The sequence below is a fragment of the Augochlora pura genome, chromosome 2 (genome assembly GCF_028453695.1).
Source record: "Augochlora pura isolate Apur16 chromosome 2, APUR_v2.2.1, whole genome shotgun sequence".
Lineage (NCBI taxonomy): Eukaryota > Metazoa > Arthropoda > Insecta > Hymenoptera > Halictidae > Augochlora > Augochlora pura.
Genome location: NC_135773.1, coordinates 4,368,148 through 4,394,903, shown reverse-complemented (window position 1 = coordinate 4,394,903; position 26,756 = coordinate 4,368,148). Strand labels below are relative to the sequence as shown.

General features: G+C 43.2%; 1 protein-coding gene across 1 annotated transcript in view; it reads right to left on the bottom strand.

Annotated features, from left to right (window-relative positions):
- Positions 1 to 13,778: 13,778 nt before the first annotated feature.
- The window catches only part of LOC144474589 (zwei Ig domain protein zig-8), a 135,745-nt gene continuing 122,767 nt past the window's right edge, over positions 13,779 to 26,756 (bottom strand). Inside the window, exons 3-4 of the mRNA XM_078189639.1 lie at positions 15,247 to 15,415; positions 13,779 to 13,870 (exon numbers count right to left, since the gene is read on the bottom strand). Of these exons, the coding sequence (XP_078045765.1) occupies positions 13,779 to 13,870; positions 15,247 to 15,415 (261 nt within the window). The remainder of the gene's footprint in view (positions 13,871 to 15,246; positions 15,416 to 26,756) is intronic.

Below are 26,756 nucleotides of genomic sequence, written 5' to 3'. Positions count from 1 at the left end.
TCGTTTAGACTAGTTAAAATCTCCTCGGCGCTGGCTGCCCGAAGGAACCGGAAGTCAGCTATCCCCCTTCGCTCTCGCAACCCTTTCGCGTGCACCAATAAGCTGCGCGTGCACTTCCACGCTCTTCGTTCACCGATCACCGTTGCCCGAAGAGAAGCTTTACATTCAAATAAATAGAAAAATATTTGAAACTTTTATCGCCTGCGCGATTTTCAGAGATTATTTCGCGTTAGCTTGCTGCGACGTAAAATCCTTCTTCAAATTATACAACGGTGACATTGATTTCTAAAAATAATTCATCGTTTTATTTGGAAGGTGTTATATCGAATGAAATGCTCCACCTAAAATTGAACACTTAGATATAAATATTGTTCATGATACGAATGGCATGGAAGACGTGTTAAATACATTTATGAATTTCAAGACAAATTCTATTTCTTACTATTACAAAAATTTTGATTTTCCATCAAGATGGTCAGACAGCTTTTTTTAAATTATAAACATATTTCATTAATGCATTCTCTGTTGTTAAAGGTTCGAAGCAGGATCTAAATACGCCATAGCGTATGTTATAATTAAAGAAATATGTTCAGTGAGCTGTCTGAATAATATTGAAAAGAAACGATGTCTATTTCAGATTCCGATGTGAAATATTTTTCTCCTCGAGCCAATCGTGAAGCATTTCTTATTCCATGAAAAACAAAAAAGACATTTCTGGATCTAGAGATTCGAAGAAGGATCAGTTTCAGCTCCGCGATCAAGAGCGCGAGGATCGCGAAAACAATTTCGGGGAATTCGTAGAAACGAGCGGGTGCCGGTTGAAACAATTTTTCTCGAATCTCGGGTAATCTCTGAAAACCGCGTCGGCAGGGGATCCCCGATCGAACGTTTCCGGTCGTTTCGCACGCGAAAGGGGCAGCGGCGCGCAAACGTTCTCCAATCAGTCGTATCGGAGAGGGTGTCGCGTGGCGTGCTCGATTCTCGCGATATTTCCGGAAATTAGGAGAAAGAGAGTATGCGGTGCCGCCTCCATCGTTTGCATTTCACACGTTACCGATCCGGAGAGTATCGGCCGTGGCCGGATTCGATTTCCGAGCATATTCGACGGCGAATCGCCTCGGGATCGCTCCGGCTGTCAACCGCATTGTCACGGGAAACGGGGTAGAGGTCCCTCCCGCCTTTCTTTCGTTCTCCGGTTACCATGATCGTTCGATCGATTACCGCCGTTGAATATGTATTTTCGATACGGATCGTTCACAGAAATAACGAGGGGGAGCCCCGGACCGGCGTCACGAAATTTCAGCGTCGCTGAATTTTGAACGGTTCGACGGAGAACAAAAAAAAAAAAAAGAGAGAGTGTGCGACATTTTTTTGTTTTGTTCCGCCTCTCTTGACGCATTTTTGTTGTTGTTGTTGTTGTTGTATATTTTGCTTCACGGTAGGCGCGTTGTAAATTCGCGATAAAACGGGCTAATTGCTTGAATAGAGGAGCGTGTACGGCGACGTTCGACGGACGTTTCTGATTCGACGCACGGGCACGACAACTTTATAAAACGGCATGCAGATTTCTCTTGGCGCGGCCGTGCCGCGCGGCGAATACTAATCCACGCTGCCGCGACGCATTTGTCGCGTCGCTCTTCCTGATTTAGCTATTGAGGGCGCAAACCGACATATATATGTATACATATACATATATATCAACGAAAAAACACCGGACTGATTCGAGAACCATCCTGTAATTCTATATATATTCTTTCGGATCCTCGCCGCGACGGTTATTCCGCTAAAGCCTGTAATGCTGCGAATTTATGGAACCGCGGATATCTGTATTCAAATTTCTGCTTTTGTGGACTCGTTGCGTATAGGGAGAAATGTTTCATCAATTTAAGACATCCGCGGATCGAATCAACGAATCGGTTGGACGTATCGGAACATTTGCAATCCGACCATCGATTGCTTTTTTTTTAAATATGTCTTTGTTGGGAACTTGTACAGATTTGATATAGAAGAGGTTCAGTAAGTACAAAGCAATTGATGATTATGGCAGCTGTGTAAGGATCATTGTTTTCTCGATCGTTTCTAAAACTCAGTCTCATTGTTCAGTGTTTTAATTTATTTTATTCATAATTCTTCCTTGAGTGCTTTCATGAATTTTGTAACTTTTGTAAGAGTTTTTCAGAAGTGCTAATAAAATTGTTATAATAAGGAATATAGATTCTTAAATGGGAATCCTTCTTGAGAGAAGAGGCAACTGGAAATGTTCCTTCCAAAGTGCTCGAAGCAATTCATACAGACACGATTAAAAAAGTATTGTTATAAAATTAAATAAATTATACAAAATGATAATATTCCGCGCAGAATAAATCACTAATATAATTTTATGAAATAGACAATATCCCGCCTTGAAGCTTTAAATTTTATTATAATCACAATGCTAATTGCAATGCCATGATCGAATTAAATAAAGAATTGAAAAAGTACCTCGACAATTACGGTAATTTGAAAAAATATTTTTACTACGTTTTATCAAACAGGAATTTGCTATAGCAACTCGGTACAATATCAACAAATATAAGTTTTTGGTATCACGTCTCAACAAAAAATTAAAAAATTTGCTAAAATCACCACTCGCAGATTAAACAAACGCAAACAGGTCCGAGACGGGACACGCAAATTCTGGTTGAAGCGCGACCCCCCGACGTTATGGAATGAAACGAGTTGATATTAATTAGTGATGTTGTTTTCGACTAATGGTATTTCCCTTTCTTCGCTTCGAGAGAGGGAAGAACCACTCTCACCGCCCCGAGAGCAGAATCTCATTACAGATAAAATAGACACTTCTGAACTCGATTATTTCCAGTTGTGTACCTTTCCGCGACTACGGGTGTCGTCATGGAAGTTTGCCGGGGCGCACCGCTACGTGACGCGAGGAGGTGCAAACCGAATTAGCATTCATTTAATGCCGGTTGTGCGTGCACATTGAACCGCGCCGTATTTTATCATTCGGCTATATACGTTTAATTGAAATTTCTGCGGGGCGTTTGATCGGGCTCCGGGTTCATTAAAAATTATCAGGCTGAACGGGTTATATCGGGGCGCAAATATAACGAACGAAATGGCAGTACTTCCCGGCCCCTTTGTGACTTTAAATACTTTCATGCCGCCGTAATGAATATTATCGATGAACGGATTAAACGGGGCCCGGCCGACCGTGGCTGTTTCTTAAATTTTCGAACCGCCCGGATCATTTAATTAATTAGCCCGTAGGCGAAGGTCATTTCGCGCGCGCGCGTTTCCCGAAAGCGTCGCCGCGCGCTCGGCCGTCGCCGTTTAGCATCGCACAGTTCGCGCCGTGACAGAGATCATTATTTGCATTATTCTTCGACGGGCGCTTCGCGTCGCGCGCGTTGCATTCGCATTCCACCGTTGCGCGTTCTCTGACACGTGTATCAATCTAACGGTCCGAAATTTGTTGCGTTTGTAAATAATTTCGCCGCTGGAAATGCGGGGAGGCCCCGGCTTCGACCTTGTTACACGAAACATACGTATTGATCACTTCTCCGGCCACGCCGGCCTTTGCGCCGCTCTCCCGGTTCGACGGATTTTGCATTTCCGTACTATATTTTATCAGCTTTCGTAAACGCGCCTCTCCCGTGCTCCGCGGAATCAATTTTTCCGTGTACAAACAGTGAAACCGATCCAATTGCCGAACGTAAAATGGAAACTATTAACGAGTCGGCTGCTGCGAGCTCATTGAAAAGTGTGCGGCCGCAATGCGTTCCACAGAATAAGAGAACGCTGTACACGATTATTTTCCTAATATCTTTATATTTCCAATTGTTCGTTTTATTTCGTCTTCACTTTTAATATTAACAAAATTGAAAAATTCTTCGAATATACTTTTCATTTTTATATATTTTCTATTTTATCTTTATTTTTAAAATCCAATTTCAACGCGGTATGCTCCCTGAAAACCATCTAACTGGTTAACGGTGAAGAACAAATGTACGAAATTGTTCTCCGAACGAATAATGTAAATAATAGAAACGAAGCGACAGCACTCGAGAAATTTCGCAGCCCCGACTGTCGCAAATGGAGGATCACGGGGAGAAGAAAAAAGATAACGATCACCGAATCCACCTGCCGCATAATTACAATCTCCCGGCCCCTCGCCCGGACACGTCTTTGTGGCCCATCGGCTCCATTCATAATTGCGATTCACAGGCAAGGGCGACACGGCGCCGGTACATTTCTTTGCCGTTATCTTAATTTCTGGGGAAAATAAATGATGCGCGAGAACCGCGGCGGAACGGTACGGTACGGTCGTTAAGCAGTACCGAGTGTCATCTCCCTTTCTTTGGCCGGAGACGTCTTCTCATTTACCCGGGGCCCCCTGTGTCCTCCAGCCTCACCTGTGCTCCCTTTGCGCGGCTGGAAACGAATTTTCCCATCGGATTTTCTAGTCACTTTTAATCCGGGTCGCTTACTCGTCGCTTTGACTCGTCGGCCGACGAGGAAAGACGGCTGGAGAAAAAAAGAAGACGAAGGCACCCTTCGATATCGAATTCAATCGAAACAAGGGATCGGTTTCGCGACAATTCCGTTCGCTTCGTTGATTATTTTCTGTTTCGCGAAGGCGCGTATAGCAACGATACTATGAGACACTGTATAGAAACGATCGTATCTTTGACATCACTACCTGCATACTGTGTTGTTTTTGACCGATTTTATCGTCACTCTAAAATGGCAGAGTATCGTGGTTATTTCAAACGTATCTGTACTTTTTTGGTGGTGATATTTAACCCTTTGCGCTCGTATTAAGTTTATACAGAAGTCTTATGTTGGTCGCAATTAAATTACGTTGAAAGAACATTAATATGCAAGATTAAGTAGGAGGAACGAAATTTGTTTAACTCTTTTTTGAAGTTTTGATATATGTAACACAGCAACATTTCATTTTTATATAAAAGTGAATAATTAAAGAAAATAAACCAATAGCTTTGCTGACTGAGAGTATAGATACAATTGCAGAGGGTTGAAGCTCCATATGTATACCAATTAATATCTTGTACCTTTTTCATTTTTATATTTAATTTTATTTGGAAGTATTCGGACAACACCGAAGACAATATCGAAGCATATGCTAAGATAATAAATGCGTTCCCTACAGAGAAGGAAAAATAGAAAAGAAGAAGAAGAAAATAAACCGAGAAAATTGCATAAAATATTGAAGAGATTGTCGCAGAAGTTGGGGTCTTATAGTATTGTTGCAAAAATAAGTAGCCCTGTTTATTGAACGGGATCGAATTGATAAAGGGACGGCGCCGCGTTATCTTTGTTTGTCCAGGCGGCCGCGGCCCTTCCCATTATTTTCCTTTTCTTTTTCGTCCCGACCTTTCTCGCCCCGGGTATTTACCGGGCAACCGGGGCGGGGGATAAATATTATTTTTAACAACGGCGCCGGAAATAACAATCTCGCCGGTGCTTTCGATATAATCCGCTGGACCGGCTCGCGCCGCTGAAAATTACACGGCCGCGAAGTTTTTGGTCGCGTTCGCGCGATACACAACGGTTTACGCGCGGCACAACAATAATCTCGCGGCCGCGATCATTTCACCGTTTCCGCGGGGAATGATTAAAACGGCGTCAGGAATTCACCGGGAAAATCCAATGGGGTATTCATCGCCCGTTTGGCCAAGATGAATGCCGGCGAAACCGTCAACGGTTAAACGAAGTTCCCCCGTTTCCACGTTTTATCTCTTCCGCCGGCGTTGTTTCTTTGCTGGTCCGGCAACGCGGCCGGGCGACGATTTTTGTTTGCCCGCGCGCCGGTGTTTGTTTCATTCGGCGGGATATATTTGGACTGCGAGAATATGTTAAACAGCGGCCAACGTTCGTTAGGAAGTCCCCGCGACAAAGAGCAAATATTTTCATTGTAACTTTCGGGGAAAATATATCTGGTTCTCAATTAAAGCGGGGTTCCGCGATGGCGCACCGGGCAAAAGCATGTCCGCGCCAGAGATTGTTTCGTTCAATATTCATGGAAACTGCTCCGGACAGTTCGGCGGGGAGAGAGAGAGAGAAAAAAAGATGCGGGGGAAACAGATAAAAGCATTGATAGGCGTGCGTCGAATAATATGGATTATTTTGTTCTTTGCTATTTAATCGAATTCCTTGATTTTTTTCCAGCCCTCCCCCCCTTCCCGGCTGATTCCCGCGCGATTTCGTCCGACGAGCAAATCGCGGGAACTCTGTTTGTCGTGCCCCCGCGATTTATGCGATCGAGAAGTTAATTGAATTCTAATAGAACCGAACGAGGACAGATTTCGTCTCGAATCACTAATCCTAGGTAATTAAAAAGGCACCGGGAGATTTGACGATCAATTAAGCCCTCGCGACCCTTTCAAACATCGTACTGCGTTTAAAAAGACGAATAATTACAATTTTTAAATTACCGATCCGAGATTGCCGCCGCTTTATCGCTGGCCACAATGCGACCCGGCAAGGAATTTAATTAAGATTGAATCAGCTCCGATAAAACGAAACTTCAGCAATTATGTATAATCGCCTTTGTCTTTCATTTTATTTACCAGGCTCCAGCATTTTTAATTGTTGTTCACTTGTAACGTTGGACAGTGTTCTTTGAGCTCGCTCGGAGCAATTTGGACAGATATTGCAGTATAGGGTTAATTCGAATTAATGGAAAAAAAGAAGACGTATTTAAAAATGAAATAATATATAAGAAGCGTGTAGCAACAAAAGCTGGTCGGGAGAAGGTATTTAGCACAGGATAATGCGTAAAAATGTTAAGTGGCCGTTAGAGCCGTCCCTATCGGCCGATCAATATTAATTCGAAGTCGGGGTCTGATCCGATTGAACGGGACGTAAACAGTAATGGCCGGTTCTAATGCGACACCGGACAAGCAATCTCGAAGGGACAACGCGACTGTCAGAGGAGCAATCCTCATCGGGCGAGAGCAGTGTTTGATCGGCCGTAATCCGAACGCATCTCCGTGGAAGCGGCGTCGCTGTACCGTGTCTGCGTGTACACCGTGAATTTCTGTGGCGATCCAACCGGGCGCCAGTATGCAACGTAGGCGCCTCCGACGCAGGGGCCGAGGCTTGCAGAAACTCGGCGCGAACATTATGCGGTGCACCTCGCGTTTAGCTTGATAAATGGCGGCTGGGACGGCCCCGGCGAACGCCGGCGTTGCGTTCGCGCCGGTCGCCGTCTTTCGCCCTTGTTTCTTTCCCCCCCCCCTCTTCTTCCGCTTTCGTTTGTTTCCCTCGGCGCTCGTTGTTGTTGTTGTTGTGTTTTTTTTTTCGCTACCCACTTCTGCTTCTTTCCCCCGTCCCCTGCCGCCAGTCTCCTCGCGCAACCGAGCAGCACCGATTCACGGGGGCGGGAAAAATCTACTGCAATCGCGCGCGAACACCACCATCGCGGCGAGCGCGCCGAAAGGCGAGCCGGAAGAAGTGATCATTATTTCTCGCGGTTTTCGGACCCTCGCCATGGAGACGCGATTATTCACGCGGCCCGACCGGAGAAGTGTTCTTACGTGTAATCGGGTCATAGCATTACCGCGCCCCGTCGGACGAAACTTTTTTAATCACGTTTTGCTCGCTAGTAGATATTACTTCGACTTTCGGCCGGCGGACTTGTCCGCCATCGAGCCTCGGATTAAACCGTCTCCCGGGTTTTCATTCATTATTCCTGCTGCTGCTGCTGCCGCCGCCGCGTGCTTTTATTTTTTTCTTCTCTTTACCGGACGCCCCCCCCGTTCCTAGCGGAACCATTATTAATCGCTTTGTCCGCCGGTGGAACTGCGATCTCAAATGTCCACCGCCTAAGCATAATCGCATCAACCCATCAATGTCTCAATGCTCTAATGGATTAATTTTCGCATTGTATTCTGCGCCGAAGCAGAAATTATATGCTTCGTTCGTAATGAAAGGAAACGAAAAGTTACGTCTTGGATTGGATACCATTTCTTAACTGTTATTATGAAACATATCTTTTTATTGAATTAGTGCCAATGCTTTTAGAGAACAAGACAAACTCGACAATTATCACTATACGACAAAATATTAATAATAATATTAATTTATACTGCAGAATTAAAAAAATAGGCATACACAAATAATGAAGTTATTAACGTCACATTTATTGATATTTTCTAATTATCCCTTAACGATAGAAACCCACCAATTTCTTTAAAATAAATTATTAAAAAATCTACAATAATCTCATAATCTTATCTATAATCCACAAAATCATTTAGATCAATACAACGGAACGAGTTCTTTGAAATTATTATTTAAACCCATTGAAATGCTTACTAATATGTTTACGGCAAAAGAACTGTGACAATAATAGCAAACCTTGACGCATTTATGATAAGCGCCGTACACGCCCGCGAAGAATGCCATCGCAAAGTGCATTCCCTCTAATCGATTTACACGGTAAATTTGTTTCGTGTCGTTGCAGTTCGATACAGTCGGGAGAGTTTCGTTCGAACGCGACCGAATTCGCGAAGCACGACGAGTAGAGTAGGACGTACCCGAAGTTTTGTAATGCCCAGGCAGTCGCGGCGAAGGCCTGGAATAAAATTCATGGCCTGTCCGGATCGTTACTGTGTCACTGGCGCAACAGAAGTAGAAACCGATTATACAGATTCTCCCTACCCCCCGCGCTCGCTCGCCCCCACCCCTCCGGCCACGGATGTCAAAAGAGTCAATTGTTTCGCGGAGGTTCCGCCGTCTATTAAACGACCATTAAATTTAATACATTCAATTTATGCGGATTGCATTCCGAACGATTTCCAGGGGACATCTTTCCGGAGGCATTATTTCCAATTTATTTTGCATCCCTTTGTGGTAGATGGCCGTGGAAAGGTTCGGTATAAAATCAATCGAGTAGAAGAAAAGTGAAACAGCGATCAAGATTCATTGCCGACTCTGACTGTTGATCCTTTGGTACTCGGCGCTGTTCCGTTGCTAATCAATCGTTGTTTGTTAACGCTGAAACCTTGGACTTGATTGACAAAAATATGAACGCGTTTAGAATTAATCGTAAATTCAGTTGTTCTATAGACTTTAACGAAATATAAGAAAATTGATATTAATTGTACGGATAACAGGTAGTCGAATGACAACATTTATTCTCGGGGTCGCAATCGACGAAAGCTCCGCTGTCCCAGTTTTAAGGAACGAATAATGAAATATTTGCGTATCCGACTTCGAGATGCTTTTATCGTTTCGTCGTCCGAGAGGTTAGTTTGCTCAAGGATAAGTGATATGTTCAAGGTTATCACTTGTGTTCTTTGAAAGCGCGTCTGATTCGAGCACTTCATCTCCTTCTGTATTCCCACTGACTTCGCGTTTTCGCGTTTATATTTTCTATCTTCGATATTTAAAACTTCACCGGAAGAAGGAAGAATTCTCGCTCGCGCCGTCGACGGGGCGCGGGTTTCTTCATCAGTGATCTTTTTAAGGTTCAAACGGGCAGGAATAATGAAAACGGCGCTCCCATTTCCGATATTATTTCAGGCGGCTGTGCGCCGCCGTTAAGTTACGAAATAAATCGTCCGGAAATTAACGGCGATGCAAATTACTTGCAAAAATCGATACGGTGTTGTCGGATGGTTCCCCGATGCTTGTTTCGCGTTACGCGGGGGGATATGTAACTCCGCCCGCGTTTGTTAACAATTCAATTTCATTTTCCATTAAATCATTATCGTATGAACTGAAATCTTCAAAGGATTCTATTGATTGGATTCCGGGAACACTTTATCGTGACGGAGCTTTTCTCATTGCGCAACGCGGAGTTGCGATTGCGATTGTATTCGCGATCGTTGGGAGAGTTTCATTTGTAAGAGAATGTTGCAATTTGCGTGATTTCGTGTACGACCATTGTCGAGACTTTATAGAAATATCGAAAAAATTTTGAAGATTCTTGGGGTACGTTCATTGATTCTATTTAGCCGAGGTTTGTTCTCCGAGACAGTGTAAAAGAGCTTTTTCGCGATTTGTTACTATATATCCACGGTTCCATAGTATATTTTTAGAAGAATTCTTGCAGAAAGGCGTTGTTGCGAGAGTACTAGAAAATATTGAGACGGGCAAGAATACTCAATTGAATAATTCTTTTTGAAATGTTTTAACGGGTTGGAAATGTCAGTATACGAAATTTGTTTCTATGATTCACTTTTAAAAAGAAAACAGAAAAGCTTCTACAATTTTGGTTTGATCTTATTAAAATTATTGAGAGAAATAATATATTTCTATTAAATTCTTATTAATGTAGATTTTTTTATAAGTAACCGTTCGAAACTCCTGATTTTATAATCATTGAAATTATAAAGATATTTGCAACTAAAAATGACTAAACCCACTTCTTTAGTCAAGTAAACATTCTAATAAAAATCACAAAAAATCGAAATGAAATCAAACGCGTCAAGTTAAAACGTTCCAGTAATATTTATTCCTGGATAAGTATAATATTACTGCAAGCTAAAACAACTTAACCAAAAATCTAATTAGCAGAAGACTTGTAAAGTATATAAAATCCGAGGAAAAAGCGAAGTGTAACAAAGCGATGCGAGCAACTTCGTGCAGCGTGGACTCCGCGAGAAACAGTTCCCGTTGAAGCATCCCGATTATCAGTCGCCGGGCGAAGACTTTCTCGAGCGTTCAACTTCCTAGCCGGGGGTCCGTCTGTTACGCAAAGCATTAATCGATACAGAGAGAGGGCACTTTGCCATACAGCGCAGCGTCATCCGCGCAGAGCATCGGTCGTCGAAGTAAATAAACGTATTATGATCGAGCCCGTGATTGGGAGGAATTAATTGCTCCGCTGCTGTCGCGTTTCATCCGGTACGGATCGGAATTTGCCCCGACTAATCGTATACTGGCGTAATTTTACGCGGAAGGGGATGAAATACAGTCCGTTAACAGTTCGACGATCGATGCCGCCGCATCGATCTCTCGATCGATCGATCGTTGAATAATTGAACGAAAAAAACCGGTTCCTGTCTTACAGTTGCATCGTCGGCGATCTTTTACCAATTAAAGACTCGTTTTCGTTTCGTTAACCCCCGCTTCCGTGGCTTTCTTTAAACTATAATAAAGCGCGCGTCAGCTTTGTAACGCGATAGGGACGGCGATGCGATCATAAAGAGGTATTTCAGACTTGACGCGCCAGCCGGAAGGTCCTATTATTCTTCGAGTGCTTTATTTGACCGATATTCGCGCGTATTTATGACGCGATAGAGACGAAATATCGCGGCCATTATTTCTTTCGCGTTCCATCTTCATCTGGTTATTCCGCGTATAGATGAAATGAGATTTTAGGACGTCGGTACATTGACTGTCGGATGGGGCAACCGTAGAAAATCCATTAAACCGAAGTACTCGATTTGATGAAACATTCGTCATAGCGATGACTTTTTCTGCTTTTCGGATGAACCAGGATTTATAGATCGCAGGAACGAATGCCGCTCTTCCAAAGCAATTTGCGAGAATTCTATTTTCAAGAAACTTGTTCTTCTTGTACAATATCAGTGACGTAACACGTTTTGGACGATAGACCAGACTTCTTTGATTTTTTACTATTACATATTTTTTCGTCCCTTATATTACCGCCGGGCATTTTTGTAAGCCCGGAGGAATATTCTTTGATTAATAAACGAATTAATATCTGTGCTTCATAAGTTCTGGTTTATTCCATAGATTAAGTGATAATTAATGTAAATCTTTAGAAATAATGTCGTCACTCTGGTCGAAATCATGAATCTGTTTTTTGCGAATGTTTAAACCAAATTGCATCGATTATTCAACTGTTAACGAACACGTAGTGGCCTAAAAAATTGTGCATACTTCAAATCACACTTATTTCAAATAAAGCTTCCAGTCAATAAAATTGGATTCTGTATTCTAACGAAGGGTAAACTAATTAGGGGAAAGATGCTAAACAGTTCATAATAATTTTTGCTATATCTGAATATTTTCAATTATTATAAAATTAATTGGCATAAGTTCCTCACTTAAATATCTTATAAATATATTACCTCGTTGCAATTATAAAGACTCTTCCATACGAAATGACTGATTAAATTTCTCAATCCAAGTAATTATTATAATAAAAACAGTGAAAGATATAAATAGATACAGTCTTTTCATCGGTATGAAACAACACAAGTTAGCGACTTGTAGGGCTCATTGTATTTAGTAAAAAATAATTTATTAAATTCTACTGCATCTTGCCTAAATTCCTTCGAATAATAATCGACTTGACAAACCCGCACGAACAATTTCCTAGGCCACCCTATTTCAATCGTACCTAATCAAACTCGACGGAATGCAGAAATTAAATGCCGTGTCGCGCAGAGGTCGTGTAAAAATCGCGATCTGGTTGTCGTCCAGGACGAAAGCAGCGAACGACGCCGTTCCCGTTGCGAAAAGGAAAAGCTGCTAGCCCGTGGCGAGTATAATAGATCAAAGACCGTCCTTACGTTGCTAATCGATAATTATCAAAGAGAGAGAGAGATAGAGATAGAGAGAGACAAAGACAGAGTCTCCGTCTCCGTCGAAAGCAGTTCGGTATAAATATCGAAGTTACAAGGACTAGAGTTCCGGAAGTTGGTAGCACGTGGAGGGGGCTCTCGACTCGCGCTAGCGATTCAGCCACGTCGCGTTATTGGTCTTTATCGGGCGGCGGTGGATAAAGGAGGGCAGGATTGGGACCCGTGGACCGTCGGCAAGGATCGAGGCGATACGATCGAAATTACGGTTGCGCGGCAACGATCAGCCGTTTCGGATGACGTATGATCCGCGCTGCTCGCTATGGAAAACGGATCCGGTTGTCGATCGGCGTTCCGGTTTTCCTCTGCGCGCCCCGGTCTCTCTCTCTCTCTCTCTTTCCCTCTCGTTCCGCACACAACCCGTCGGCACGGTTGAATAATTGCGGAGGAAAGGCGATCCTTTGTACTCTGATCCTCGCCTTTGTCTCGTTGCTTGTTCCGCTGTACCTCGGAGGGCTCGTGTCGTTTCCCTCGTTCCCCGTCTTTCGCCATCTCAATTTCCGTTTGTCCCGCGACCGGTTCGGGTTTAATCGTTTCGCGACCCCGACTACACACGGTTGGATTACGTCCGCGTTACGTTGCCGCCGCGCCAAGCCACGCCAAACTACGCCACGCCGAACTACCAAACGTCGCGCCTCGCCTCGCCTCGCCCGATCCGATCTCGTCGCCACCGCTTGATTACGATCAGTCACTTTGTCGGACCGTTTAGCGGCGCAGCGCAGCCATCCGCTCGCGGTTTCTTTCCTGCGTTCGCGGCTGCCCGCGTCAATTCCGCTCGATCGCGACGCCTCGTCGACCGGTCGACGAGCAACGGCGCTCCGTCGTTTTCTTTCTTCTCCGTCTTTCCGTTTCGTTTTGGTTTCGCTCGGTTCGGTTCGGTTCGGTTCGGTATTCGCTCCGTTCCGTCGGCGTTCGGTTGCTCTCTCTCTCGCGCGTATTTTTTTGTTTCTCGACCGGTTCCCGTTTCTTGTCCACGCGAAACACCCGATACACATGCGCACCGCCGGTTCTATCGTGTTCTCACTGCACCACCGCACACAGCCGTGATTTCCGCACCCGGGTAACCCGCGTACTTTCTTCGGCGCACCACCGCCTCGTCGGTGTCCCTCGAACGGCAAATCTCACGGCACACGGCCGCCGTCGTTGTTTACCGTCGTCGGGGAGCTTGGGGGATCAGCAATCCGGGGGATGATACAGTTAGTAGAGCAGCAGACACAGACAGAGGAGAAGGGAGTAGAGCCTCGGTTGTTTGGCTTGACCGCCGTGCTGCATTGCCGCGGGATACTCTCCTGAAACAGAGGACAACACTTAAATTTTCTGAAGACAACGCTGCCAACGGGGTCACGACCATCCGCTCAGCGTCTTCGTGGAAACCTTCGTTCAGGGTTCAACCTGCGTTCTATCGCATCGTCGCATGTGGAACGTACGACTTTCGTGTGTGCGTGTGTGTGTGTGTGTGTGTGTAAGTTCGGTACGTTCACCGACAAATTAGAGCTCCCGGAAAATCCATCAGAATTGGTAATTTAGTCGACGAGGCAAGAATTCGAGAGCCGAAGTGATCGTTGCGATCGAACCTTTGACCATTCTGCATGACCTTAATAAAATCTTCTACGATGTAGAATAGTAAAATGAATTTCTAAACTTGACGACAATGTACTGTCACTTATCGCAGCAGGTTTCAACTCGTGTACAGTTTTATTGGAACGAAGGAACATGAAATATTGAATTTTATATATGAAGCTTTCAAGCGTTGATCGCCAAATTGTAATTTCTAGAATATCCAACGAAATCAAAATAGTTTATTTAACGAAGCCAAACTGTAGAGATTAAATGTATTGTAGTTATTATTTTAACTATTCTGCACTTTTTAATCTAATAATACTTAATTTTCCCCGATAGAGTATCATACGAATAAATTTCTGAAAATGGTGAAAATTGTAGCGTTTATAATTAGAATTATTTATATTGCAATCGTATCGTAATCACCCGGCGTGGTACCGTTTAAAAATATTTAAAAGTACAGTAATCATTATCCAATGAAGCAATGGAGGCAAGAAATCAACAACAAAAGCAACGTAGAGGCAAAGAATCGAGAAGAATTGCACAAAGAAAAAGTAATGAAGCAATGAAGATTGATACTGCTCATTGCAGCTTATTAAAAAAAAATCTAACTCATTGCAAGAACAAATTAGCATCCTCTCGAATCGTATAAAGCCATTGAGACCGTCATTAGACTACCACCGACGAACGTCATATTAATTCCTATACATTTCTAACGCCTTTCAGGGTCGCGCTGCTTCGCGAGACCGGCTAAAGAAAGAAAACCGCACTGCCGCATAATAGAAAACTTTCGAGCAAATTAATGGAACGCAGCGAGCGAATTCATTCCTCTCGCAGTCAGCCATCCTTCGTCAATTTCAAACAAGCACCGTAGACTGGGCGGTCTCGTTCTTTCGATATTAATCCGTTTGATAAAAAGTTTGCTGCCGCCGGGACGACCGAGTTTATTAATTTCCTCTGATCCTCGAGAGACGACAATGAAATAAAAAAAAAAAAGAAAAAAGAAAGAAGAAGAAAAAAATTGCTCCGGTGATTACGATTCGATAACCGGCCGCGATGGCCGACAAAGAAACCGCGGGCTCGCAATTAAGTAGAAACCACTCACCATTGAGTACGTGCACGGTGATCGATTTAGGTTGAGCATTACTAGGATTACAAGTGTACTGTCCGGAGTCCGACGGCTTCGCGTCCTGCACAAGCAGGAAGCTTGTGGTGCTGTCACCCTTCTCCGTGACTACGGACACGCCGCCTCTGGCCGATTCGTAGTTGATTATCTGCAACAAAGATCGCGGGGGGAGGCCCGCTTTGAGTCCGGGCAAAACGGTGGGAACAACGGCGGTCGGAGGAAGTCGGGAAGACGGGACACGAATCGGGAGCCGGGGCGAATCAACGACTTTCGCCGGGGACCTTCCCTTTCATTCGCCGGCCGGGGAAGCCGGGACCGGCCGGCGGACCAGGGAGATAAGCTTCCGTGGCTGCGCCTCGACGTCCATCGCCATTGAATGAACGCCGATGCCACGGAGGAGAGAAAAATTCTCACCCTCCGACCGCGCCTCGTCGGTGATTTCTCTCTTTGTGCCTCCGCCCCGGAAACCGCTAATCGAAAGGAACCGGTAAAATGCGGCTAGGAAGATCCTCCTCCGATGAATACCTGTGGGATTCTAATCAGAGTCCCCGGCTTACGTCCCTCTTATTATTAAGTGCTTCAATCACAGAGGCCATTGTACACACAGGCTGTTCCACTCGAACTACCTATTCCTTCGAGCTCATTGGACGTCAATACAATGATTTAGTCTATCCCCAGATGGTGGTACGCGTCCATTTATCTGACACGTGTTCGTAATATCAGGAGATGTTCTACAAGATCGAGACTACAGATGTTTAGAATATCTTTATGGAGAATAATTATTATTTGGTTTTCGGGTGTTATTAAATTTAATTGGAAATTTAGTTATATTCAAGACTACTGTAGTTAATAGAAAGAAAATTATAATACGTTTAATTCAAGAAATATAGAGTTAATTAAAAACAAAACGAGATCACGGCGATTTAATTGCATGGAAAACTGTAAACTGGACATCTTGTATACATGGTGGCTCCATCAGTGTCCTAGCAGAAGATTTTCTGGAAAAATGGTTCGGGATAGTTTTCTCACAGCGATTTCACGAAGCGACATCGATCCGACTACAGCGGATGAATTCTCGTCGCGCGGCAACGACTTCGAATCGAACGGCGGCCCCCTGTTTTCAATTATTAAGAGTAGTCTCTTAACCGACAACGGGCCAATTTTTATTCATGTATACAGCTGGTTCTCGGGACACCTCCGACGGGTATCGGGTCAAAGTGAAGTGTGCGGAGCAACGTCCGAACGTGCAATGGTACACACTCAGCCAGTACAAACGTTCTGTTTATCCTGCGCCTGGTTCCACTCGACTGTTCCTCGCGAGCGTCTCTTTAACAGGGTTCATAAGGGTCGACTTACGCTCGCGAGTCCGACGGAGGTAAAAGCGGAGAGTTGCCGTCGTCAGCGCCGAGACGGATTTCTAAATAAATGATCCGCAGCTTCAGCCTTCGGTGCGCTACGGCCCCGCCTTATGTACCATCTCGTAGTCCTCTTCAGGGTGTGCGCTCTTTGCGAAAATTTCTTGAAACTCGTTCCAGATCTCTTTCCTCCGCCGACCTCCTGTTACAATCTTGATCTTATCTCCATTTTCTATTAACCCTCGGTAGAGATGCTCCGAGCCGTTCATGGCTCTGTTACGTACTGGTGACTTTTCCGGTACGTTCACCGAGACTTATCTCTTCGTCGCGACCCTCAACTTTCTCCACGTGCGGGTACAAAGGGCGTTTCGTTAGGGTAAACAGCCGCCCTTCTTCGAACCACTGCGACTGGTTATACCGCAATCGAGGGAGACTAATATCTAGATCAGACACGCATATCTCCGCCATCATATTTGCATTAATTCTGATAGTATAAAATGGGTTACAATTTTATTTCTCATTGGACGGTATTGCAGAATCTTTCTCCTTTAGAAACATTTTCTCCAAGGCGTCGTTTACCAATTATTAACGAAATATGGTGGCTAACAGAAATACCATAATTTTAGAATACCCTTCCTAAGTTATACTATAATATATAAATAATATATTTTAATAAGTAGAATAATGATAATAAAATACCCAAACATTTATATCAGTTCTGATATTCGATAATTATTATAGTTATTGCTTATTATTAGTTGTATGTTAGATGTTTACCTCAACGCGCTTGTGGTACAAAAAACGCCCGCCAAAGAGTTCCAGAACCTTGATATTAATTAAAAAGCACCGACGGACCGCGAATGAATGAAAAATTAGAGCACGCTCGTCGCAAACGAAAACGTAGACCTCAATAATTTCGTTGCGGACATTATTTTCGTATTTTTGCGACAACGTTATTCTATTGCGGCGCATTGTTCGAGCTCGCGAGACAAAGTGTGATTAATCGAACTAGAAAGTTGGAGTCCGCGTGCCCGATAAGCGACCCGCGCGCGCGCTCCTTCCGTTCTGTTATCTGGCCCCGGTGATGCAACGCGGAATAATATGCAAAACTTTAATTCGAAAATGCACAGTTAATCCGGGCACCGTGCCGCGACGTGTAATAACAACGACGCGTATGTTTCACCTTTGTGCGCCGCGCAAACAGGCGAACTATGCACACTAAATCCCGTTGAACTTCCGCGGCACGGGGAAAAAGGGGGATTTCGATATACCCGCGCCAAGGTTTTTTTCACGACAAAGTTTCCACCCCCCTCTCCACGTAATTCGCCGTGATCCGCAAACTCGGGAATGAAGATCTCGATGTTCCGCGTTGTTCCCGCGTAAACTCTGCACGCATAAAATTTAATAATTTATTAGACAATGCTGCAGCGGCGGAGCTCTTGCCTCGCGTGCTGCCCGGACTTAGCGGAGAACGCATTAGCGTGGAAGCCGGAGAAAGGAAAGGAGGAGCACGTCCGTTCCTTTCTTTGATGGGAGGGGGGGCACAGAGAGATACTTTTCTTTCGCGCTGGGATAATAAAAAGCTAACACGATAATTTCATCAACATTTCCGGCGGCACGAGATTATGGTCGTCGAGGCTCGTGAAATTCGCGCGAGCCTTTTAAAGGTGCACCCTCGATTTTTCAAATTTGGTTAACATTATCTTTATACTTCTCAGAAAGTTCTTTTATACTTTTAATTGAGTTTCGTTGCGAGCACAATGTCTTAATTTGGCTTAGCAAAAAGTAGTAATATTATTTAGTGCATTGCGCATCGTTATATCAAATATGTTCCTCGTTAATTGCGAGATATTTTTTTCAAGAATTTCAACGACAATAATGTGGCAGTATTGTTAGATCCGTTTGACGTTCTCGCAGTGTCCCACTTGTTTGTCGTAAATGCATAAAGTCTATTGGCGCGTAAGAATGCAATGTACTTTCGAATGGAAAAGAACTACATTGTCGTCAATATTGTTTTTAATATAGAGCGCAGGAAATAAAGAACGGACCAAGGTTTACTTTAAAGTTAACTTAAGCGCGATGTTCTCTTTGTTTCTGTCAGGTCAACCGAGAAGTTCTGTCCGTTTAAATGAAAGGAAATAATAAATTCGCCATACGTATAACAATATTTATTGTACAATTTAATTCTGTCTTTACCATTTCTTAAATCTGTCTATACCATTTTTTAAATCTGTCTATATCATTTTTAATAAATATGAATACATGCATATCGAAATTAAAAATGTCATCCGAGATAACTTTTTTAATATAATAAAAAAATGCGATTATGACTAATCCGTGCATTTAGTAAATTCACAGCATAGCACAAATATCTAAATAAACATTCTTAGATAAATGGTAAAATTCCACTTGAATTTAAGAACACGTGCTCATGAATCATCAAGCGATGACGCCGAAGCTTTCGAGATAACGCTGCTCTCCTTTAACGCTTTAAAGAAACTTTCCGGAGATACGAGAGCTTTTATCTCTTCTTCGGAAGAGGACACCGTCATGGATTTCATTTCGTTAAAAACTAGAATAAGGTTGCATCCGAAAAGTAGATTCGGCTGGCACGACGGCGGATTGGAATTGGAGTTCGCGAGCGGATCGGTCGCGTGTCGGGGAAAAACAACCGCGCGCCGAGCTAGAAATTAGGATTATACTGTTTCGATATCAGGAGAGGGAGAAAGAGATAGAAGGAGAGAGAGAGAGAGAGAGAGAGAGAGAGAGCTCAGATTTTCGAGATCTTTGCGGGATCGGGGCGAGCCGGAGGTCGGGGAACTAGATAATTTCGGCCGCGTTGTAGAGTTCGTAATTCGAGCAAGTTTTAAACGCGCACGGGACCGAGAGTTTCTGTGTCCCCGAACTGGGAAAATGGTAATGGTAGGACGCCGAGGAGAGCAAGAGAGAGAGAGAGAGAGGGAGAAAGAGAGAGTGAGAGAGAGAGAGAGGAAGGGAGGAAGAGAGTCTCGTCAGCCTCATTACGCCTTCATAGGAGAAATCGGCATCCCACGGGATCCTCGATGGCTCGATGGAACATCTTGGGCTCAATGGTCCATTGGGATGGTTTCCAGCCAGCACGTTGCTACTTCTGTCTTATCAGCCTTTTTTCCACAACCCGATAACGACTTCGTTGTCCTCCGCACCTCCTTCCTCCTCCCTCCTCCCCCCACACATTTTTTCCCCTCGACTTGCGATTTCGTTCCGGCGGGCCGCCCGATCTTAATTTATCTACTTCATTTAAATCGATAGCCTTTTCAAGCTTTGATTGAATCTGCCTAGGTTCGAGCGATTTGCTTCCACCCCCCTCCCTCCTCCGCGGAATCGGTCGCCCGCGCGGGAAACGATCGCGCGTTCGCGCGCGGAGCCTGTGATTCATCGCGGCGGATATCGAGCGAAATTAAAGTTATCCATTGGGATTTCTTTCGCGCCGGATCGCGACACCGCGATATCGTTATTTTCCCGGTGTATCGTAAAAATGGACTAGCCCCGACTCGATTCGTGCGAGCGCTCGGTTCGCCGGGAGCTATAAATATTTTCATTTTACCGTACGTATAAATCGTGCCATTGATGCCGCCGAGAAAGCTTTTGGCTTTATCGGCAGATCTAGATTTGATTTCAGATACAGTTGCTCTTTCGGAGCGTCGCGTTTTGGTTTTCGTTGTTTCCTCGCTTGATATATGCGCTCCGCGGCTTAGCTACGTAACGATTTTTGAAGGCGATCGAGCACTCGTTCTACACTGATCCTTACATGCAAGCTATTCAGATCGAAATCAGCATTCTTTAAAACATGGCACAATTGTTTAACTCCTTGCCGTACCATTTTCTTTAGAGTTCCAATAACTTTTAATTATAATCATTTTTGCGAAAGAGAAAGAATATTTCTAGTCATTCAGAGAATAACAAAAATTGTAAACGTACGATAAATATATTTAAATTTATATAAATACATTTAACAAAATTACCAAAGACAAATAAGTTATAATCGTCGCAGCCATAAAGAACATTGTCTAACAAAGAGTTAAAACTATTAGGTTGGTGCATATGAAATGTCGGATTTTTCAGCGAGTATATAAAAATGCATGTCTTTTTTCAAAAGCTATTAATTTAATCAAAATGTGCCCCATTTGTTTCAATATACTTTTCCCAACGCGAATTTCATTCATAAATGTCTGTCTTCAAGAAATTCTGATTTTTCGGATCAATGAACTGTAGTATGGAATTTTTCAGACTGTCTCCATTTACATACTGTTTAGCCCACAAAAACTACGCACACGTCGTACAAAACAATTGCGAAATTAAATGAAGTAAAATATAAGATTTTATAAAATATAGATCTTTCGCCAAGCGACTTTCGCTATTTTAAACATTTAGGACAGTTTTACGGGCTAAATAGTATATAGTATTCATACAGGATAAATAGTATATAGTATTCATATGCACCAACCTAATAAAATGCACTTTATCGCATAAGATAGAAATACTATAAGCCAGAAGATTTATTTCAGAATTCCAGTGGAAGTGGCTTCGGACGACGGCGCTCGACGGGCGAGCGTCGCTGTGGACGACGGGTATTGGAGCGCGTAGTATTTTGGGCGGATATATCCGCCAGCCGTCCGCAACGGTAAACACGCTTGGGCGGATATATCCGCCAGCCGTCCGCTAAGGGTCTCTAACGTCCGAGAGGTAGAGGGGAAGTTACGAAAATGTGGTAAAATGCAAGCGCAGAGCTGGTCAACATGCTTCGCGCGGTTTGTAATGGAACAGCCACGCGCCGAGGGCGAACCTATTGGCAACGTAGGAGAGTTGACGTCAGAGAAGAAAAACTCAAGTGTTTACGTTTTTCATGCTGGTGTTCGATCTATTTCTCTTAATCCCGACATTATTTATGACAGGTCGCTGTCACATTCCTCAGCCGAACAACGTATAATGACAACACTGTCCTAAAACTGCTCAATATCTGCCCGAGTTTCGACGGGCTAAATAGTATATAAATGAAGACACTATGAAATATTCCATATCAGAGTTTATTAATTCGAGAGATCAAAATTTGTTTAAGACAGGCATTTCTATATTGATATCTTATTGAAAAGGGTGTAGTAAAGCAGACGGGGCATATTTTGATTAAATCAACAGCTTTTGAACAAAGATATACAGTTTTATATATTTACGTAAACATCCGACATTTCATATGCACCAGCCTAATATATTTACAACTTCCATAGTGTGAAAGTGTGCCAAGCTTGCAGAACGGGTGCAGCGAAAAAATAGATTCTGGGGAAAAAATATCGCTGCGCAAAGTGAATTTAGAATCTGAGGTGAAATCTTAACCCGGAATAATGACTTTGATGGATGCGTTTGTAATAGTTGCGACGCGATAACGAAACACCGAATAACGTAGAACCGTGCTGCGATATAAAATAAGATTTTTCGCTAGTGGACATCACGGCTATCGATTCGCCAGCTGTGTCGTCGGCCATTCAGTGCAATTTGATGTTTAAGGTGGCACACTTTGGCACCGACCCAGACAATTTTCGCTTGCTGAGTGCAATCCTGTTATACAACTGTGCGAAACATCCGGGGAAATTCGGAGGTACACTCAAAACTGGTTTCTTAAATCAAACTACTTACGGATTCGTGGGGTTGAATAAAACATAGGAAAAATATCTCTCGCGTGGTATCCTTTGAATTACAATGGAATTAAGTAAGGGGATTAAAGTTCGCATTTATGAGAAAAATAAAAAAGCGATATTTCTGCGGTAGAAAATTAAACGGTAAGAAAATTAAATGAATTTAAGAATAATATGGAAGTTAATAATATAATCTTAATAGTGCTTGATAATATAATCGGCAAAAAGAATTTTTGTAAATATTAAACGTCAAGGAGCAATATTTTATTAGTCATTCAGCAATTTCTCGAAATATTCGTGCTCGAAAAATTATTCCACGTAAATTCGTTTGCAACTAACTCGGTAATTACATTCGATAATTACAACTAAATTGGCAATTACATGGAGCGAAATGGCTGCGAAGTGGTGATGGGTTTTTCAAGTATTATGTAGACTTTGATTTTGTCGTGTGCAATGCGTTATTTCTTTAGGCGTTGCGTTATTTCTATATTTATATTATAGTATTATATTTATAGTACCATGCAATATGTTACATGTATGATTCGGAGATACTTTCGAGTTCTAACCACACGAAATTCCAAAGCTCTGTAATCAGTGCTTTTCGAACCAAGTCCAGCGGGACATTGTACGTTCCCTCTGTTTTCGCGCTCCGTTCCATTCCCCCCCGGAACATATTTTTCAATTTGAGACTAGAGAATATTCTTCTTTCGTTGCGCAATTGTTTCCTCGTTTCTCGGCGCCGTGGAGCGGTGGCCGAGTGTTGTTGCGCCTTGAAATTGGCATTTATTTCGCGATTCCTCGACAGCCTCTGGGTATCGTTTAGAACCGCGGCGGACGCGCGCGCGCGCGCGCGATCCGACGAAAACGAACAAAACGGAAAACCGAACGAGAAACGAATAAAAAAAGGAATATACTGCGCTTCTGAAAAGCAACGTTGCCTGTAATGTTGTTATCAGTGCACGAACCTTTTACTACGGGCTTGCATTCGTATCCTGGCAACGTTCCCCGACGCCGCACGGAATATCGTGGAAACAACGGGAGCGTCATTGATATAAGAACGCGATCAAGATCCTCCTATCACAGAACAGAGCCGTTCTTTCTAATGAAATGAAACGCGGATACGTTTCAGTAGCGTACCGACCCGGAAGAACCACAGAGTCGGGCAGAAAATTCAATTTTTTACATGCCCGGAATTTTTGCTACGCGCGGACCAGAGTTGAGGAATACCCAAATTGTTTCGAATAAATATTTGCCTGAGACAATTATCCGAATTCATTCTTTAAGTTGAACATTTTATTAGAATAGTTATTTCTCACTAGTCGTTATAAAGTATTCCATTTATTCGAATAGTAATGCAAATATTACGTAATTTTATAAGAATATAATTATCGAATACATTCGGGATGAATTTAACTTCAGAAAGGATTACGGTAAAAATAAATCGACGGACTATGAAAAAAACATCGTTTTTACGCTAATCGAATTTACAAATTTGAATAAAACCTTATTCGCATAAATTTTTATCCAAATACAGTTTCATTCGTTCTACCACAGCGTCAATTAAAAATATTATTCGTTAGCCTCTATCTCTTATCCATGATCCGAATAAAATTTTGCCGAACTCTGCAGACTATGTTACGAACTATGAAATCTTGCTTCAAATCGGCCGAGACCAAATTACGAAATGGAAGAAATCGCGTGCACCAGAGAAACGCGATTCCTCCGAAACTAACATGCTTCCCTTTGCCGATAGGTTCGCGGCGAGATTCGCCACGGCTTTTCACGATTCAGCTTCGTCTCCTTATATTTTATTCGGCCGCGAAACGATTCGATCGCATTAACATTTTTCGCGACGGTTTAACAATCCCGCCGCCGTTCCAATATCGGGGGCCGGCTCCGTTCGAAATTTTTAATTTCAAGCCGGGGGCAGATGCTCCATCGAAATTTCCGCTGTCGGCGCATGCTAATACGCATGCAAGTCAATGATCACGGGTCTGAGTATAATAAGGAATATCAGAGATACAGTCTCTCGCATAATGCCGAGCACTCCGCGTTGTTATAGAGGCAATGTTTTTCCGCGGCACGTATACCGGGTGTCTTTATTGGCAGGCGTAACTTCCGGCAAAGTACTGTTGTAATGAAACCGGGCGTTTCGAGCCGTGGAAAGTCGAATATCTAAATATCTGTGGCTCGGAGACCGCGGTAACTGTTCTTAGTGGATGCGGTTGATTGCCTTCGAAAGTGTTCACGATTTGAAAAAGCTCGTCGCAGTTTAAATGGCACGCGATGCGCGAAGAAGCCATTTTTACAGAGTGAATTTTGCTATATCATTGACATTCGTATAACTTTTGCAATTAAGTTAATTCAGTTAACGTGATTCATGCCTTAGTGTTCTAAATATATTTCATTTATACTTTTATAATTTATTATTACACTTACTGTTAGTTTCAAATTCATTATTTCACAGTTACTGAAATTACAAAGCTCCAAACATAGTAATTATGACAGTAAAATAGTTTAGTAAAAATTGAGCAAAATTTTCTTAATCTCGAAATTTGTACAATGCTTCATGCACCTATATATTTAGCATTTCTACAGTTTCTAAAACAAGAAACGTTATAGAGAAACATTAATTTGAGTATTAATAACAGAATGTCAATTTCTCCAAAGAAATTCAGTAGTACAAATTTATATTAGACACCGTCTATGACGATAACGCAATAAGCCCGAAGATTTACATTTCAACGACTCCTCACGATCACAGTTGGTCTTATTTAAAATCGATAAGAGTCAAGGATCGCCACTTCTGTCGGATCAAAGTTCTCGTTTGCGCTCCGCCACTCTAATCACCGTTTTGCATATCGACGCCGGGGTTGCCTTCGGTCTCCCGAACATCGTGGACGACCGATTACCGAACAGCTGTTGACTGCTCGCCCGGTTCGCCATCGTTCTCAATTGTTCGTTAGCTGGCGTCTCAATCAGAAACGAAGGCATGCAAAGATTGCAGCGCGCCGGTAACCAAACCAATTAAGCACGATGTATACGATATTGTTTCTCATCCGGCTTGCATCGCCGGCAGGTTGGCATCCACGGCATTTCGGCAGAGTTTCTCGATTGTTCAACTTCAAGCCCCCCGAAGTCCATCCACGCCGGGTGATTGCGGACTGACAGTGAATAACATCGGACTATTAGCCGGCGATGAAACGTCGGCTACCATTTCGGTTACCGTGATCCCCCTATTCAGATGAGAGATCAACTCTCTTCGTGACTCCGCGAAACTATCGTTTAAACGGGATTACTTGACTCGATGTTTTACGATTCTTTGGATCCTAAACGAAGTTCGCCACCGGTAATGGCTGTTCGAAATTAAAGTTAAGAACTTGGCCCGTTCTTATTACAAGCACTCTAGCTAATAAGCTAGATCACTTCAAAGACAAAGAATTCCCCCTTCGTCTGCGGAAGAAAAATTTGATAATGAAACGAAGGGTGCGGAGGACGCTGCGAACACAGCCGTAGAACTCCGATTATCCGATCCTCCAATATTAGAGCCTTTTATTGTCCAAATACCTTTCGCACGTAATTAGCTGAATCGGGGTCAACCCTTTAGGAATGGGTACAAATGGAAATGTCGTTCTGTTTGGACCGCCTTTGTTTTATGAAGTAAACCTTCATTATCACGAAAGAACGAAAGGAGTCAGTTTGCTTCATATACTGCGGTTTAAATCAAATAATCGATATCTCGTTGCAAACGAAACGTTCACGTAGGAGAAGACTGCTTGACTTCGTTAATATAAATGCGACAACAATTGTAATGCATAAGTAAAGCGATTTTCAACATCGAGCTTCTATCTTCTATTTGTCTGAAAATTTGACTAAATAATGAATATAAAATTCAGGGCGTTCAAAAATGGCACAGATAAATTATAGGACCGGATAACAATGTTAGCACCCTCCTATCCTCAATTTTCAGGAAATAGGAGACTCGAGCCTGGCCGATTGTAAGCAAACAACGCCAATCGACTACCATCGCCATCTCGCTTCTCCGTGGCTCCTCCTAGCCTCTTCCACTCTGTTCTCATTGCAAACTTTTTATTATTATCGGCTAAGTTACGCACTGAACTAAAGACGCGATTAAGAGGAGCGTCGACCGATTGGTCTTCTTTTTTTACCAATAAAAGTGGATTTCGAGACAAATGGAGACCGCGAGCATGCAATTCAGATGGAACAGATCCCCCCTTTAGCTCTTCACATAAATAATGCCATTTTTTCAACAATGGTTAATATCTAATGACAACACATTTCCTAGCATTTTGTCCAGGAGTATAAATAGGAGGCAGGCTAGGTTCCGCGTGTGGGCAGCCTTCAACTTCTTACGTCGTCCCGCTAAATACCCGAGCACGCGTGAAAGCGACTAAACAAGCTCGCACGGGCGTTACTTTATCGTGGTCGAAGGTGTCGTGCTCAT